The 17,735-nt window shown below is 38.2% G+C and overlaps 1 protein-coding gene across 2 annotated transcripts in view; it reads right to left on the bottom strand.

Moving 5' to 3' along the window:
* Nucleotides 1–413: 413 nt before the first annotated feature.
* LOC126382493 (WD repeat-containing protein 37) overlaps nucleotides 414–17,735 on the bottom strand; it is a 22,945-nt gene continuing 5,623 nt past the window's right edge. Inside the window, exons 3-14 of one of the 2 annotated variants that reach the window (XM_050032383.1) lie at nucleotides 14,909–15,005; nucleotides 14,291–14,386; nucleotides 14,057–14,121; nucleotides 10,528–10,663; nucleotides 10,069–10,140; nucleotides 9,719–9,763; nucleotides 9,113–9,189; nucleotides 8,767–9,004; nucleotides 8,077–8,257; nucleotides 7,425–7,559; nucleotides 6,535–6,649; nucleotides 414–6,220 (exon numbers count right to left, since the gene is read on the bottom strand). In XM_050032383.1, coding sequence (XP_049888340.1) covers nucleotides 6,089–6,220; nucleotides 6,535–6,649; nucleotides 7,425–7,559; nucleotides 8,077–8,257; nucleotides 8,767–9,004; nucleotides 9,113–9,189; nucleotides 9,719–9,763; nucleotides 10,069–10,140; nucleotides 10,528–10,663; nucleotides 14,057–14,121; nucleotides 14,291–14,386; nucleotides 14,909–15,005 — 1,389 coding nt within the window. In that variant the 3' untranslated portion in view covers nucleotides 414–6,088. The remainder of the gene's footprint in view (nucleotides 6,221–6,534; nucleotides 6,650–7,424; nucleotides 7,560–8,076; nucleotides 8,258–8,766; nucleotides 9,005–9,112; nucleotides 9,190–9,718; nucleotides 9,764–10,068; nucleotides 10,141–10,527; nucleotides 10,664–14,056; nucleotides 14,122–14,290; nucleotides 14,387–14,908; nucleotides 15,006–17,735) is intronic. The other variant, XM_050032384.1, reaches the window with a different exon arrangement.

Here is a 17,735-nt window from a genome sequence, read left to right as displayed (position 1 = left end):
AGGCTGTCTGCGCAGTAAGTAATTTCAACTGAATGAACCAAACTGATGATTTTTTTAAATAAAGATATTAAGCTGACAAATACACAGCCTTCACTGTATCACTTAGTTATTTTGACATATTTTAGCAAACAACTTACTACCACTACAGATACTGAACAAAGTCATTTTTCACTGGGAGACATGTTCGTGTCCACCTGATGCAGGTCTAACATTCACTCTCCTTTAAGCTCTGGTTTGGTCTCCACCAGCTCCTGAAAAAAACACCTGGCTCTTTAGCTGCTAAAAGTTCCACTTTATTCACCAGCTAGTTGCTAAGTCTGTCTGCTGTTTAGTGTTGAGCAGGTATACAGTTAACTGAATCTGAAGACTTTGCAAAGAAAATAACAAACAACTCAAAAATAACTCCACTGGAGAACATTCAAACAGCACAAATGGTTTATTCTGATTTCACAAGCAGATGCTTGTTCCTTGTTACACAGCTATAACCCACAAAACTGCTGTCAAGTAGATCCAACAGGTTGTTTTTTTTTCTCTGAGAACTGAGCTGTGGTGTGCGTTGTTCAACATCAACCACTTTGATCACACAAAACACTGGTAACACCAAGGAGCCACAGTTTAACAAGGCTTCACGACGGTGGATTTGAGATGGCCGATGCTCAGTGATGATGTGATCTGGTTTCATTGTGACTGAGAGTGTGAACAGTGTGGCTGAACATTATTAACATTATTACGAATGTGGCAGCAGAGTGGCTCAGTGTTGGTAGAAAATGCAGTTTAGTACATGAAACTTGTTTAAATTTTCCACAAGGAATAAAAACAGTATTGGATAAACTAAAGATCGAACATTCACACACACAAACACACAACTTTTTAATTTCCATCACACAAACAAAATGTTTTGTCAGTCATACCAGGGATGACTCCTTGTGCAGAAGGGATTTGGGGAAATGCACAACAATGGTCTCTTGTCCAGTGTCTGCCAAAACTATTGTTAACAATTGCACATTGCAGCTGAAGTGAATAAAGACAAAATAATGTTGCAAGTCATTTAAGGACTTTCAGCAAAAGGGTTTTCTTGCAGTTAAAAATATATATATTTACACCTGGGAACTGATATAAATAACTTCTACTACTAATTAATAATTAGCATCACACTAATAGCCAGATGCAAAACTTCTAATTTGGACACCTTTTTTACAACATTCGCCATCCCTGGTATAAATGCCCAAATGAACTCAGTTTGATGTGAATGTAAAGCCTTTCACAGATGAACTTATGTCATCAGTCATGAAGCAGTAAAATGGATTTACACAAAATAAAAACAAATGAAATGCAGGATCATGTCATCAAGATATAAAGGCTAATAAAACTGCTGCAGCTGAAATACACTATACAGCCAAAACTGGCTATTTTCTCCATATATTACAATTTATATTATACAAATGTTATGGTTTTAAAGTAAGAGGAGGTTAACACTTTACATTTGCCATTGGACAAGTAATTACTTTATTGAATATCTCCATTTATTTGATCTTAAATGTAATGATGCTGTTTTTGCACCTCCAAAATTCCAAATTTTTATTGGACTTTTCTACTGTTAATAGTACATTAATAGTACATTTCACTTGGCTAATACACTGCAATAAGGCAGCTGTAAAGTGTTATCAAATATACACACATTGAATCTGTGTATATCACACACACAAAAAGTTGTTTTTAACCCAGAAATGTTGGTCATGTCAATGTACTTGTGTGAATGAACACCATTGTTACAATCCAGCAAAACGCTCCACAAATCTAAAGCTAGACTTAAAAACAATCAGTTTAATATTAACTGTGCTTGTTCACTGTGTTAATGCTGTAACTCCTGACAGTTGTACTGCAGTCGGAACTGCCTGTTATCACATTTAACACGTTTTGAGACATTGATTTGTATCACCACACATACACACATACTTTGTTCTCATGATATCATCTAAAACAAACACACACACACACACACACACACACACACACACACACATATCATCACAGCCTCTCCCATTCACTTAAATGCAGCTTTGGCTGTTTTAGTGGCAGTGGAAAAGCAAAGCAGGTGACAGCAAACGCATCACAACACTCCCCAAAAATTTCACTAGTTTTTAAGTACCATAACAAACATGACACTGACAGAATCTTCACAACAGTGTTTCAACACTAATGACTAAAGGGCACTGCGATAAACTAGAAAAAAAGTTGTTGTTTTTTACAATAACGTCAAGTATTGGTACAACAGCAGGGCTGGGCATCCGAGAAACATCAGTTACTCGCTTTTTTTTTTGTTGAATTAAATCAGCTCATTTTATACTAAAGTAAGTTACTTTAGTTGTAACGAGTACAAATTATTTGCTTTCTCTACTGAAAACAGCAGACCCCTTTTATTCCCCGCATGCTAAAAAGCCCTTACATGAGAACTTTCTCTGTAACACTTTCTCATAACTAATAAAAAAGGACTCTACAGGCTTGATGAGAGTTTGATCCAGTGGTCATTTTAGTACCCTGAGTTATCTCTGTGTGGACTTATCCATGTACATTTTTATAGGCACAGTATTTTATTATATTTGTATTCATATTCATTTTGTGCCATAAGGTTTAAGGATTTGTTGACAGATGTTAGAGTTAGTAGCTATAAGTTTGAGCACAAGACACTAATAAAGGGAGCCAATAGATACATTTGTTTCTGAAAACATTTCATCATTTTTCAAGCCCTTAAGTAAAGAAATGTCTAGCTACTTATTCTTACTTCCTGTGTAAACAAAACTGTCGATGAAATTATGGGTGAAGTATTCCCCTGTCACTTAAAGTGCACCATTTTAGAATTGTATGTCTATTTAACAAGTCGGGTCAAGACTCAGCTTCAAGTTAACATTATAATTAAGATGGCATACGTTTATGGATTAATATCTGACACACAGATGATTATGGTGTCATTAATCTCATTATATACTGCATTATGGGACCAGTCGACAAAACTCCCTAAAGCCCTTTTTTGACCAAATAGTTCCATGAACTAAATACCAGAAACTAAACTCAGGAACTAAAAAGCGTGTGTGTGTGTGTGTGTGTGTTCACCACACTGGAAGGACACCTATCGTGTTCTTTTATTATTTGATATTTATTCTTATTGCTTGTTGTCTATTTGTGTTGATTTTTTATTAGGTGTTTTTCTTGTTTTAACATTCACAAGCTAGCTCTCTCGTCGCAAACTCATCATCTTGAATCTTAAATCTGTCACAAAGTTGACGCCAAGAGTTCCTGAGCCATTTTACAGTACTGCCACCTGAAGTAAGGACTTTTTGCAGGCCAGAAATCATTTTAGCTCCTGGTTTCTTTGGTCAAATCACAGGTGAAGTTCTTTAGTTCCTAAGAAGGCTCCTTGGTTCATGGAAAAGTGTTGACAGTGGAAAAAGGGCGTTAAAAGTCCATGTAGGCCTTCAAAATGAAAACAATACCAACAATTAGTTTTACATAGAGTACCTTAAGTGTTATGTCTCGGTACCCAGCCCTGCCCTACAACCATTTCAACAGGTGTTGTTCAGACTAAAGATTTGATTTGCACACATACAGAAACACTAAAATCCCCTTTCCTCCCTACACACAGGTCTTGTATGTCTGAACATTTATCAGCCTCTAACAATAAACTGTCAACAGGGCAGGGAGTTGACTTTTTTTTTTTGTCTACTAGACACACAGTGGCTGGTTCATGGCTTTACAGAAACAGAAACACAGTCAGATCCAGATGTCAACACTGTGAGCAGAGTGACTAATCACATAGACCATGTGAGAGGTCATACTGGAGAAAAACCTGCCTACTAGGACTGACGCTGGAGAAGTTCCAGTCAGTAACTAACACACCCAAAACACTAAAGTCTCCTCACAGGAGAGAACACATTGGAGAGAAGCCATACTGGTGTGGCCCACAGTGCAGAGAAACAGAGGGGAACCATACCACTGTGACCAGAAAATAAGTGCTGCAGTCATATGACCACATACTGATCCCAGTAGATACTAGTGCTATGTATCATGGTCCTGGATGGCTGTCAAACAGAGCTCAAACATCTTAATCATAAAGCCTTTTAGTCAGTCTGCAAATTTATATTGCAACAACTTTAAAGGTATAGTATGCAGGATTTTCCTAATAAAAAAAGTAAAGTCATACATAAGTAATGCCCCTCAGTCATCTCTTGTGACCCACTTGAAGTATGTGGCGATGTATTTATCTGTGGAGGCCCTGCGCTCTGCCTGTATTTTCTGAACTTCTTATTATTTTGCTTTGTCCAGGATGTTTCTGGGTGTGTAGTCCCCAGCCACAGCAAGAAGAGAGCTGAACCATTTAATGGGTCTCATTTCTCTTGTAGGATACAATTACACAGGCTCTATCATTGTAATTTAAGATTTTATACTTTTGTGTCTTTTAGCACATGCAGGCTAGATATAGTTTTGCAAATGGCACAATAACAGTAACATGACATATATCTTCCTTTAAGGAAGTCACTACCTCTCTATTGGAGTGAATCATGCTTGTGTAGCATTATACCAACCAGGCATACGTTCTTTAGCTCAAGGTTATTAAGAAGATTTGCTGCCATCCAGTGAGTTCCTGCTTTAAACAGGCCTGTTCAGGTTCAGTGTGAAAGCCACCCAGAATCTTGATATGTATTATGACACTACTGTTTTCAGGGTGAACAACAAAACCACAGTACAAGTGACCCACGCTGGAGAAAAACCATTCTAGTACTAACACAGCACCACTGCCAGCACAGGAAATGCTTTAAATCACTTTTTTTTCTTCAGGTTGCCACACAAGAGAAATCAGTCGATTTCAGTTCCTCTACCAGCCATCTACTACAGAATAGGACCATTATGTGCCAAAGTGTCTGACTGTGCAGACAACAATCCTATCAGCCACCAGCTGAAACTCACAAGAAAAGCTGTTGTCCCTTCTGACTGTGTTGACAATGCACAGAAGCTGCAAAGGTCATTTGTTTTTTTTTAATTTTCTACAACAGCAACAAAAAGCTGGATTTTCAAAAAGGTGCATTACTTTATCACACAGAGACTCCTGAACTCTGTTACTGAGTCTATGACTCTGTCACAGTGACAAACAAGAGGAGAGCTGCTTTGATTATATGATCGCCAGTATTAAAGTGTATTATAGAGTTTAAGCTATGAATCAGGTGCCAGACAAAACATTTTGAATGAAACTCAAGAGGAAAAATTCGCTTTTAACATTGTTAACAAACAGCTAACCGAAATGGATAACCAGTCAAACACAATTTAGACAATGTTTGTGTTGTCAAATTATATCCAGAAGCAGAAAATGTTTAGGAAACTCAAAAGATGACTGGAAAAAGAAGACTGTAGGGTCAATTTCTGAGAATCAAAGAGCGAGGGCTTCTTTCTAGTGCTGCCACTTTGCACAAAAGTTTAGCAATCACAGAAATCAAGAAATTTAAGTAAAGCGGAAGCTAAATGGGCAAGTTATTACAGATTTCTTTTAAAGCAACAGACTGCCATTCTTTCTCTAAACATAAATCTGATCTAACTGTTGAGCATCAGCATCTGCTTTTTAGTTTTCATCAAAGAAGCTCCTCTGTGTTATGTTTCTGTGCTTTTTTTCATTAGTGGTACACAGGTTTTTTTTTTCTCTTTTAGATGGTGAGGATTTGCTTCCACGCAAAAAGACACACCAATGTGTTCTGTATATATTCGTGGCGGTGAGTTAGACAGCGTGACAGATGCAGTAGACAGCAGGCGCAAGTCGTTTTTCTTTCCTGCCCTCCTCCTGGGGAGGTCAGACCCCAAGGAGCTTTAAGTGTCAAATACTGTCCTCCTGCAGACTCAAAATACGGCTGTTAAAAGTCTGTAATTTTAACTTTGATTGAGTGATTGCTAAAATTATATCGGTTACGACATGTGACAAGTTTTCACAGACAAAAGAAAGATGAAAGTAAACTTTTAAGGCCACCTTTTAAGCCTGCAGGATCGTGCATGATAACAGACTCTGGGTGGAGTTTCACTGTAAAGTGACATCAGCAGGAGGTGGAGGTCATTTTTCCTGCAGCAGGGCGGGGATGTTGATGTTCCAACCGATGGCCTGTCGATCAAAGCCGCAGGTGAACAGGTTGCAGGTGGTGTTGTCTTCACACCAGGCAGAGCAGCACACCATCCGCCGGTGACCCTGAACCACAAGAGAAGTGTTGTGTGACAAACAACATAGTAATCTAATGATGATAGAGTCAGAATTTCTGACTGATTATTAAACATTGCAAATACAAGTCACTGCAAATACAAAATCTTTTGCCTTCCTTGTTTTGTTTTGTTTTTGGAACATTTTTTGTCTTCTTTATTGTGCCAGATAAGATACACAAGTCCAGGTAAGAATGGTAAGAATAGAAAAGTAAGTGTGTGTGTGTGTGTGTGTGTGTGTGTGTGTGTGTGTGTGTGGAGGTTTTGAAGAGCCAGTGAGAGGCCATTCCTCCTCCACTGACTGACCTGTCTGTTGCTTCGCGGGAGTCGAGCCAGTCGCACCCCGGACATGTCGAACAGCCGGACCTGCCGATTGTCGTGAGGAAGAGCGATGATTTTCTGGGTCACCGACACGCTGATCCTGGACACAACAGCAGGACGATTCAGTATGAAAGAAATCAGATTTCAAATGCAACACATGGCACTGTTTTGTCTAAGGGTAGCACCAGTATGAATTATAACCATAATAATTTGCAACCATGTCCAAGAGAAATAAGTGTCTTTTGTTGTCATGATCCAATTATAGCTGCAACTAACAATATTTTCCTTTTTTAAAATAAACATTTAGTCCATTAGGTGTTAGAAAATATCTAAAAACCTCAACCCAGAGCCCAGCAGTTCAAAACCCGAGATACAAATATAATGATCTCTGATATAAAGCAGAGAAAAGCAGCAAATCCTCACATTTGCGATTCTTAAATCAGCAAATGTTTGTAAACTTACTTGATAAATAACTTAAGCATAATCAATTATTAACAAGTGTCTGTGATCAACTAATGATTGTTTACATATCAAACTTACATTTGATTCACAAACAGTTAAACATTTGCTGTCCCACAACATTTCAGCCAAAGAATAATGCAATAAACAGAATAAAGGTAAAAAAGTAAAGCAGCTACACTATTGTTTAAAAAAATCTCAGTTGTGGCTGTTATCACGAAAATGAAACCCAATTACAGACATCCAAATCAAATTACAACAGATCATGTATTGGGATTATTAACTGTGTCAAAGACAAATAAGCAGGCAGTTGCAGAGGCTTATTCAGCTGTATGTCTACAACTAAATGAAAACAAACACTAGAGATATATCAAAAGACCACTGCACATCTATCAGCTTATTCACTGCTCACACACCTGTTGACAGCGGAGTCGGTGCGGATGGTTGCTATGGGCGACCTCATGTTTTTCAGGTCCCACACTTTGACAGTTCGATCGTCACTACCAGATACCACGTTGTCGCCCACAGTGAAAACAGCAGACGTCACTGTGCTGTGAAGGACAAGAAAACAGGTTTGTTTAGACTCAATAAAGATGTTTAGTTCCAACCATATATGTTTTAAGAATTCACTTGTAGATAGCAGTATTTATTATTTAATATTCATTCAGCTGAATATTGAATATATTGTTTTATACACTGGAAGACTGCTTCAAGTCTCTCATATGTGGCTGTTATAACGGTTTTATCGCCCCCCCTGTGACACAAACAAAACGAGCATGTACATTTAAACTGAAGTGTATTTACATTTTGTTCACTTAAAGAAAAAAAAATTTAGAAACTGAAAAAAAAGAAGATAAAATTAACAAAGTAATGTCAAAAAAAGATTATAGCCACACTTTATTACTTCACTTAACTTTTGCTTACTACCCTTCTAGCAATACAAAATCAACAAAAATGATAAACAAGCTACACATAGAGCAAAGTGAATAGGATAGCGTGTGTGTGTGTGTGTGTGTGTGTGTGTGTGTGTGTGAGAGTGTGTGTGTGTGTGTGTGTGTGTTGACTGACTCAGTGTGTCCCTGGAAAACGTTGACAGAGTGGATGGACGGGTCTCTGAAGTCCCACAGTCTGAAGGTGTGGATGGACGGGTCTCTGAAGTCCCACAGTCTGAAGGTGGTGTCTCTGGATGAGGTGACCACCAGACGCTGGGTGGGGTGTGTGCAGCAGTGGGTTAGCTCCTGGTCATGGCCTGACCACGCACACACGCACACACAAATACAAACACAAAAACACGAAGTGAGAGAAAATGTGTCAGACAGCAGGGTGGTGTATTTGACACTGACACCCCGGTGTTCAAAGCTGACTTGTGGGGAGACAAACTCCTAAATCTCTCCTAGCTCCAAAGTGGCGTCAGTTTGGCCTCCTTGTTAAGAGCGGAGGTATCGTTATTGCCAAAACTGAAACATGGAAAATATTTCCTCTGAAAAATGGGTTCTTGCTGCTTGAAGTATTCAACACTCAATATAATCCCTTTCTGAGAGTAATAAATTGTCTAAAGAGAACAGTAAAAAAGGTACAAAAGACTTTGGGAATCAGATATATGTGCACACAAAATAACAATGATAATACGTCATTGAGCATAACATAATGATAACATGTTTTCAATGTTTACTACATTTTAAATGTTGTTGGGGGACCAACGTTTTATAATAAACACATATTGACAACAGCATCAGTGCAATGCTCCCTTCATCCTACCAGTGAGTGAGTGGACCAGCTCTGAGGTCTCCACATCATACAGGTTGGCGGCTCGGTCCCAGGAGGCTGTCACAACCTGTTTGCCCGCCACCAGCCAGTCAGCAGCGATCACCACACCCTGATGGCTGCGCAGAGTCGTGGTCGGCACACGGACAGAAGGACAGTCGTTTGGGCCCTCGACCTCACCGTCAGCCTCATCTTTATCCGAAAAGTCCACATCATCTTCGCAGGGAGTCTGCTGTTAACGACAGAATTAAGTTTCAGAAAAAATTAAAGGTCCAAACAGAAAGTCAATTGGGAGTGCAGTAACACACATAAATAGGTTTGTAGTGCTGTTGCTGCTTACACTGATATCAGCAACAGGCTGTGGAGTGGGCAGCTGCACCATGTATCTCCAGATGTGAGCTGTCTGGTCTCCGGAGGCTAAGGAGGAGAGAGATGAGACAATTAAAGACTATTAAAGCTGAGATGACCCTTCCTGGAATTATGAAAAAAAAATGACTGAACAGATAGAGTTGATTGTTTATGTGTTATTGTAGGTGGATAAAAATGACATGAAATGTTTGAAATGTTGCTGTAGATTTTGAGGTTAATTTTGACACACATTTTTAGCTCTGTCGGTTGGTTGGTCGGTCATCCACAAACATTTCCTCACCCTTTGGCAACCACAGTTTTTTGTGCTAGTAGGCTGAAATTCAACATAAGGTCAAGTGTGTGTGTAAAGTTGTGTTTATGTGTTCATTTCAATTGGCCAAAAGGGGGCCTGGCAATGACAGAGGCCTATCACAAAAAGATTCATAACTTTCAAATGGATTCACAGACTTTCCAAAGATTTTGTGGAAAGACCATGAGCCAAAGGACAGCAGCTGCTGTAGTAAATAGATATACAGAAAAAGCACTGATGTGGTTGTTACCTTGAGAATTTACAGATGTTTTAGTTTTGGATCATTACCTGTTAGAGCCATCTGTTCAGTGGGGTGGAACTTGATGGAGTTGACTGCGAGACAGAGACACAGATGTATTACATCACGTCATAATGTCACACTAATAACTTGTGCTTCAACTCTGACCTCCTTTCTGATGGATGCTTCCAATTAGCCTTTTTTGACGGGGTAAAAGGGAATTAATTTTTAAAAGAGTACTTACATTCCTGAATTATGAACAACTTTATAACACTGCATGACTTTTACTTGGATTCAGAAAAACAGTCCTGAAGAGAGGCTCTGTCTATGAACACAGTATTAATGAATTTATTTAGCCTAGACCTATTCTCATGAATGTACTTTACATTTCTAACTCTACCTGATCCTTGATGGCCCATATATTTGAGGAGGCACTTCCCAGTCTCAATGCTCCACAGCATTGCAGTGTGGTCTGTTGAGGCACGTTGTAGACACAAAGAAAGGAAAAACATTAGGTTTAGAGTTGAAATTTTTTTTTAACCACAGTCTATATTCAACAATGCTTTTACAGTACATGCCTGATGTATACAGACTGTTTGAATGCACAGTTTCTGAAGCTAAATCTAACATGAAATTAACTGTTTGCCCAGCATGGATCGAATTTCTTCAAGGGACAAAAAGCTCTAAATTGTTCAACAATGACTGTGTGAACAGCAGGAACACTGACATTTAACTCAAGGAAGAAACTGTCAAATGATCTGTCAGCGTAGGGTTGTATAAAATAGACTCATGAGATATGTTACAACAGAAAACAGACAAAGAAAAGAAAAAAAAAATGTTTGAAAAATGAGTGAAATACCTGCCGATGCAGTACCGAGCACCACAGGTTGAGTCCTGGTGACACTAAGGTCCCAGATGCCGTCTCTGTGGCCAACATACTCCCTGACCAGCTGGCACACTGCTCTGGACGTGGTTGCTTTGAAACTGGACACAATCTGACACCGACATCAAATTCACATTAACACAGATGGAAATCACAGTACTGAACCTTACAGGGTTCCTCCACACTTTTCTTCTCAAAATAGCTTCTACATCTTTTTGTTAAGTGGGTATTACGTAAGACTGATTTGTCTGTTACTCATGAGACATGTTTCAGCATTCCCATACATGGAAATTGGCATCATCATCATTTTTGAGTCACATTTTTAACTTGAAAGCCCAAATGTCAATGAAATTGCATCAAACAAATACATCTATAAAAGTTTTTAAGGAAACCCAGGTATACCCTATTTATACTTCTATGAAGGTTTCAAAATTTCCCCACACTTGTGGCTTATTTCTCAAGCATTTTACAGCCTGGGACTGATCCAATATTAAATTTCCAGACTTTTGCAGAGGTGTGTAGGAACCCTGGTCTGATATAGGGAGGACGGGGTCAGCAGAATTGAGGAGCTGCTCAGCAGGGTCCTTGTAGTATGCCAGGGCTAAGAAGCTTTGGTTGACAACAGCGTTATTCATATCAGTCCTGGGTTACCAAAAAAGTCTTTATTGGTGTTTGTTTTAAGCTTGATTTTAGCATATGTTACATTGAGTTGTCACCAATCTGATGCTCCTATTGCTTTAAAACAAACACCATTAATGACAAGTCAACCCAAGTCTGGTATAAACACAAATGCAGACACATTAAGTATCAGTACTGTATACTGCATTTATCGTACCAGGATTACTAGAAATGCAAAACTGCAACAAAAAAAAAATCTAGAAGGGGGAGAAGAGGGGGCAAAAAATACTGTGTTATAGTGAGACAAGGAACTGATCAGTAGTTATTGTCAGTTGTATCAAGGTTTGGCCAAAGTGTTTACATTAAAGATGGGGATGATACAAACTGGACTCTCGGTTCGTTTTGGAAATAGACCACTAAATAAGTTCCAACTGAAATGAAACAGGAGAGCATAACGAATGGCATCATTCATGTGAAAAATAAATCTCAGGTCACATATAGAACAGAGAGGATCCTTCAAATTCTTTATCTGTTAAAAATATATTAAATCAACAAATTAGAGTCAAAATAAACAGATATAATTGACAAAAAAGATGGGATGAAAAATACCATTGCTAAGCATGGTGGGAACCAGTGGTTGCTGGTTGTTAGCAAGCAGCATGGCAGATTCTCTTATAAAAAATATAAATCTATTAAGCATTTTATTTCTATGCTATATGAATGATAAACAGTGTGGTTTTTGTTTTATTTAACCTCAGTGTAACATGATTTTGCTAGTTAAGATTTGTCAGCTAATGCAAATGCAGTGTGGCAATGTAAAAATGAAAGCTGACTCTGGATGGACAGTAATTTGTGTACTGAGAATGATGGTGAATCCAGCACAAATGAAACACTAATGCAACATGCTACGTTTAAAAAAGAAGCCTCAGGGACTAGAAGGTTTAAGGAAATGCGAAGCATCGCAAAATAAGCTTCAAGTAACTGGCTGAGCGGCAAATCTAACGCACCCAGCAGGTTAATGCTCTACAGTTTGTAGCTTCAGTGTGCAGTCTGCCATAGCCATATCGAGATTTTTTTTTTTTTTTACAGTCAATTTTACTGTCAATAAATCAGTTAGCTAGATACATTTTACATCAGTATATAACTTCAGTTATGGAAACATTAGCACTTATTTTCCATATTAGATTGGCTGACATTAGCTCATTGTATGTTTATTGGTAATGGTGCATATGTCAACGAATAATTAATGAAAGTATGTATGTATACGTCTTCCTATTTAAAAAAAAATAACATACTGTTATGAGATTTTAAGCTCTCAAATACTAATATTGGAATCTGCTTCAAAAATCTAGTGATGGTTGAGCTAGATGTCAGAGAGCAAGAGTCATGCTTAATCTAAAAGTTACTGAATATACATGGTCTGATATCATTTGCATTGTGTACTGTTTAATTTTTTGTAATTTAAGAAAACTGATTTCTTTAAGGCCCTGAAACACCAAGTGTACGATTGGTTGTTGGTCAATGTCGGGCCACTGGTGATCGACTACCACGCTACTTTTTGCACTGTTGGTACTAGTCGGCCCTTGGTGAAATGGAAGTGAGAAAAGCAAAAAAAAACTCATGCCCTCTTGATGCTAAAGCCCTCTTGACACTAACGTCAAGAGGGCATGAGTTCAAAACAAACTTGTTATATGAGCTAAGATTATTTTTCTCGTCATTGAGCTCTTTAGCAGAAACTGCTCATGATGGTTTTTGTTACAGTTTGCTAGTGCATGATAAAAATAGTTTGTTCTGTTAACACCAGGTTGGGTTAATGTGCTAACTGGCTAACTAGCATCTTGAATCCTGCCAGTCGTTTGGGTTTTTTTTTTCTGAATAATGAAAAATTCCGCTGCCTGCTTTTATTGAGTTATTTCTTCCCATGTAGGCGCAGAATGTACGTGTGAGTTGACGCAACATTCATCATCACTAGTTCTTTGATGTTGGTTTGGTGTGTCTGGACCTTTGAATACACTATATCTGATAATTCTCTGTTAAGAGATACAAAAGGGATCAAGTCCAGTCCAAAATACAAAAAATATCAGCAAAATCTGATGTGACCAAGCACTTTTCAGCAGACCACACACTCTGCCTTGACTGAGCAATGATCTAAAGCAGCTCCTCCACTTTGAGTATTTTATTAATCAAGGCACAAAAAGCACTTTTGAGGTAACAACTGCTTTGTGTTAAAGATGTCTCCATAGTGTACCATTATGTGATTGCCAACAAAAAGCTAAATGAAAACCAAGGAGGTGCAACTGAAAAAGCCTGTTAGTGAGATAATAAAAGTCGTGTTTTATCTCACACAGAACTGATAGAAAAGCTCAAACTCCTACATTTGAATGACCAAGTCTCTTGGGGAGGGAGTGTCGACCCCCTGGCTGGGCTGTTCATGCATATTGGCACACAAGGGGGAGAAATCAACAAGTTACCCATGAGTCTCCACCCCACAACTCCCAACTGGTTACGCTGAAGTTGCGGGATCCACCTACTCTGGCATGGCAAGAGTTTGAACGCGGCTACGAGCAAAAAGGTGAAAAAAGACAGCAGTTCTTCTCTTTAACATTCAAAAGTCATGTGATGGTGCACTGACGAGGTAGAAAACAAAAGGAGCCAATTTACCAATTCAAGCTTTTCACGCTTTTGTATTCTACCTTCCCTGATACAAGTCAATGGAAAGATTTCTCAAACCATTGCATCTTCAACTATGCTTTGATGAAGCCAGTAAATGTAAACACACACCTATGCAAGCAGACTACAACCAACAATATGCACAACAATGATTTACACATTTCTGGATAGTTACTCTACCTGTTTTGCAATGGCAAAAAATTAAAACACTACATACCTTGCTTGTAGAAGCCTTGTAGGTCGTCTTTAGCTTTTGTGATAGCTGGCTGGTGCTATGACTTGCTGTAGATTGTCAGAAATAACAGAGATATAAATAGATAATAAATTAATATTATAATAATGAAATTCAGGCAGACATTTCATACATTAACTGCTATCTAAAATACTTGATAAACTTGAAATGCAAATGTACATAAACCTGAGGTGAACTAGGAAGTGAAATGGGTCCCACCTTTAGTTTTCAGTGCTCCTTTGGCTAAATCTGCCCCTTCAAAAGTCTGTCCTTCTGCAGCCAAACGATCATTCAGCGTTTCGATTTCTCTGCGTACTGAGAGTCAAACAGGTCACGTGTTAAAAGACACAGCACAGATTTCCCTGCCATCAACACCTCTTTTGTACATATGAAGACCCACCACAGAGGCTCACGTCAGAAAAAAACAATACATGCTGTGCTATTGCTAGGTAAATGGCTAGCAAGTCAAGTATTACATAATTGTTCCACGAGCAGAGAGATTCTGAAGTTATTCTGCTTAAAAAGTCCTGCAATGGCCTCTTCAAGACAGAGATCTCTCATGCGATTGGACTAAGACTCAGCACTGACACCAAAGATGCTCGTGCTTGTAATGGAATTAACCATTTATTAATTTCAATGTTGACTACTGTAAAAGTAAAACTGTTATGCAAGTTATATCTGTTAAATAGCAAGACGGTGGTTGACAGACATGCCCTCCTTTTATTATGTTTTGTAAATGCGTTCTTGCTCTTTATGACACAATCAAAAACATTTCTCATTCAAATGCTACACTGGCTTTTGATAGACTGCATAAAACCCATAAAATCTCTGACTTACATTCCAGGTTTTCGATGTAGAGGTTTTCAAACTCCCTCTCGATCTGACTAAACAGGTCCAGCAGATTGCTCCTCAGAGACAGAGGCAGTTTGGAGTCCTGCAGGGAGACAAAAGGAGGACATGAAACAACCTGGAAACATCATCTTATCACTGAGGAGAGGTGTGTGAGGTGTGTGAGGCTGGTGCTTCAGAACAAATACTGAGTTAAGGACTAGTTGCAGTGTGCATGTATGGCAACTCACAACTATTTTCACTATAGCCAACTACCTTTTTGATAAATTGAGTATTTGTTTTGGTTATACAATTTTAAAAAATACTGAAAAATTATAAAGCCCAAGGTGGCGTCTTTAAATTCCTTATTTTATCTGACAATCTGTACAGAACCCAAATATGCTCTACTTAGTATCATTTATGACAAAGAAAAGCAGCAAATCCTGACATTTGAAAAGCTGTAACCGGTGAATGTTTGGCTTTCTTTTTTTGGTGGATTTTAGGGATGTGAATTTCTTGGCAGTAATACCACATGCTTATCTGCTTGGAGGTCCTAGAAAATAAAAGATTGTGAGCTCCTATTTTAGGCGATTAGACCACTGGCTATCTCATCATCGTGGGTTTCAACATGGAAAAAACAGGTCTACAAAAGGTTTTTTAAAAATAAATATAAATCACAAAGGTCAGAAAAAAGAACCCAGTGTCCAAAATAAACTAAAACTATGCAGTAAAATAAGATATCATAGAGATGAGAGTCAGTGGAGCGTATGACAGCCTTCACACAATGAAAGTTTATCATTTGACACCACCAATAACAAGCATATTACTGCAACAAAACAGAAGAAAAGACTCGTATCGCACAATAAAACCTTGAGGAAGGAAATAGGAACGTACTCCTGTTTCAGGCTCAAACAGGAAAGAATCAATAAAGGTATCCATGAAAGGAAAAACTTGATAAAAGGGTTATGGAGCACTGGGGATGTGTTGGCGCCTTACAAATGCCTGAATGTGTTTTTAGAGAGCCTACAAACAGGTCTTAAATTTTAGACTGTTGGCTTGGTTTTCTTAGGAAGCAAACACATAATTCTAACATACCACAGTGTTGTAATGCTTCAGTTAAAAACAAATTATAGACAAGATACCATTTATCTAATTGATAAGAGGCACATTTAAGTATTCAAAACTCATAAATTGCTTGTGGTGTGATATAAACTACATTATCACATATATACATATTACCTCAGGATCAGAGATTTAAACTCAATAGTGTGTTCAAGACATGTTCACGACAACCAATACTAGTTTACATTATAGTAAATCCTCCTGTAATGACCAGAGATCACAATATTCTTTATGTAATAAAGAGTATAGACTAATATGGGAAGAAAATGACTATAAGTTGCTGACTTGTGCCTCAAAGTAAGTTAAAAAAAAGTCACAATAAATCGTTAAATTCAAGAAGTTTAAATATTTGTACTATAATTGGTGTTTTTATAACTAACTACCACATGGAATTTTGTATTATTGATTATTAAATGCAATTTATATTTATTTAAACCCACTGAAAATCAACAATGAATACCCCATTTCTCTTCAAAATAGGAATACAAAATTATATGTCCTACTTATGAATTACAGTGTAATGTATCTGAATATGCTATTCCTGTAGTGAGTAGATAGTTCTAACATTTTCGCAGTTCATAATATAATTCATTACAGACAGATTTGCTATGACAGGGTTGGCAGCACAGACACAAACAGGAAGTGGGCCACAACTCAAAGCTTTTTCCAATCACGATCAAACTGCTCAGTCAGTGTGTCTTTGTACCTGACTGCAGAGCACTCTGTATAATGCACTCCTGCTTGGGCTGAATTGCTGCTTGCAGCTACATTTTCTAAAGAAATCAGTCAAGTGTGCTGTTAGCATTCACAGGCTGATGTTGGCAGAAGAAAGGTTTGTGCTACAGTGCACACAGAAAAAAGACTTAGGAAGAGGAAAGGCTGCAGCATGGAGGAAATGTACATATGCATGTCACATAAAGCCTTGCATACATTGACAATGGCTGTACAACACGTCCTATGAAGAAATAAAAATCAAAACTACTGTATGGAGCAACTAATTTGGAGTATTTGCCTGTTTGATTTGTTCAAATTCATTTAAGCATGTAATAGTAATTAAGACTGAACCAAATATCTGACATGAGATGCCTATACAACATTTCAATTCCAGATTGACTACATCACACAATGCTGAAAAAACAAAAAGCATTGTGGCATACAGATTGAGACGTATGACAGAAGTCCCAAATGCTGGGAAATCTTTGCAAACACTCATGGCAGATGCTCCTATTTAACTTTTTTGTGTCTATTAAAGGGAAATTTCATTCAATTATTCTCATGTTTTTGTTCATTATTATGACTAGTCCATACCCACTGAGTACAGCATACCATACCATGACTTAGTCATACCAAAAATTAGAAAAAGCAACAACATTGGGCCACAGGGGGAGCCACAGTGATCAGTCGCATTTTAGCCATTTTTAAGCATTTTTCTGTTGTTATAGCGCAACCCAGTTGCCAGTTAGAGTTACATTTCTCCAGTCACCTTGAGGCGTCCTGTTCTACATATCTACCAAGTTTAGTAAAATTGATATGGCAGTTAGGCCTAGATAAGGAATTAGCTCTCTAGCGCCCCCATTTTGTTTGATGGGGTCAATAATGGAGGGGTCCCCTCAGATTATGTGTGGTCATATGCCTACAAAGTTGCGAGGTGATCTGTGAAACCCTTGAGATGTTATACACCTTTATGTGATGAGCCACGCCCTCCGCAATATTC

This window comes from Epinephelus moara, chromosome 21 (assembly GCF_006386435.1).
Source record: "Epinephelus moara isolate mb chromosome 21, YSFRI_EMoa_1.0, whole genome shotgun sequence".
NCBI classification, from domain to species: domain Eukaryota; kingdom Metazoa; phylum Chordata; class Actinopteri; order Perciformes; family Serranidae; genus Epinephelus; species Epinephelus moara.
This window is presented reverse-complemented; position numbering and strand designations above follow the sequence as displayed.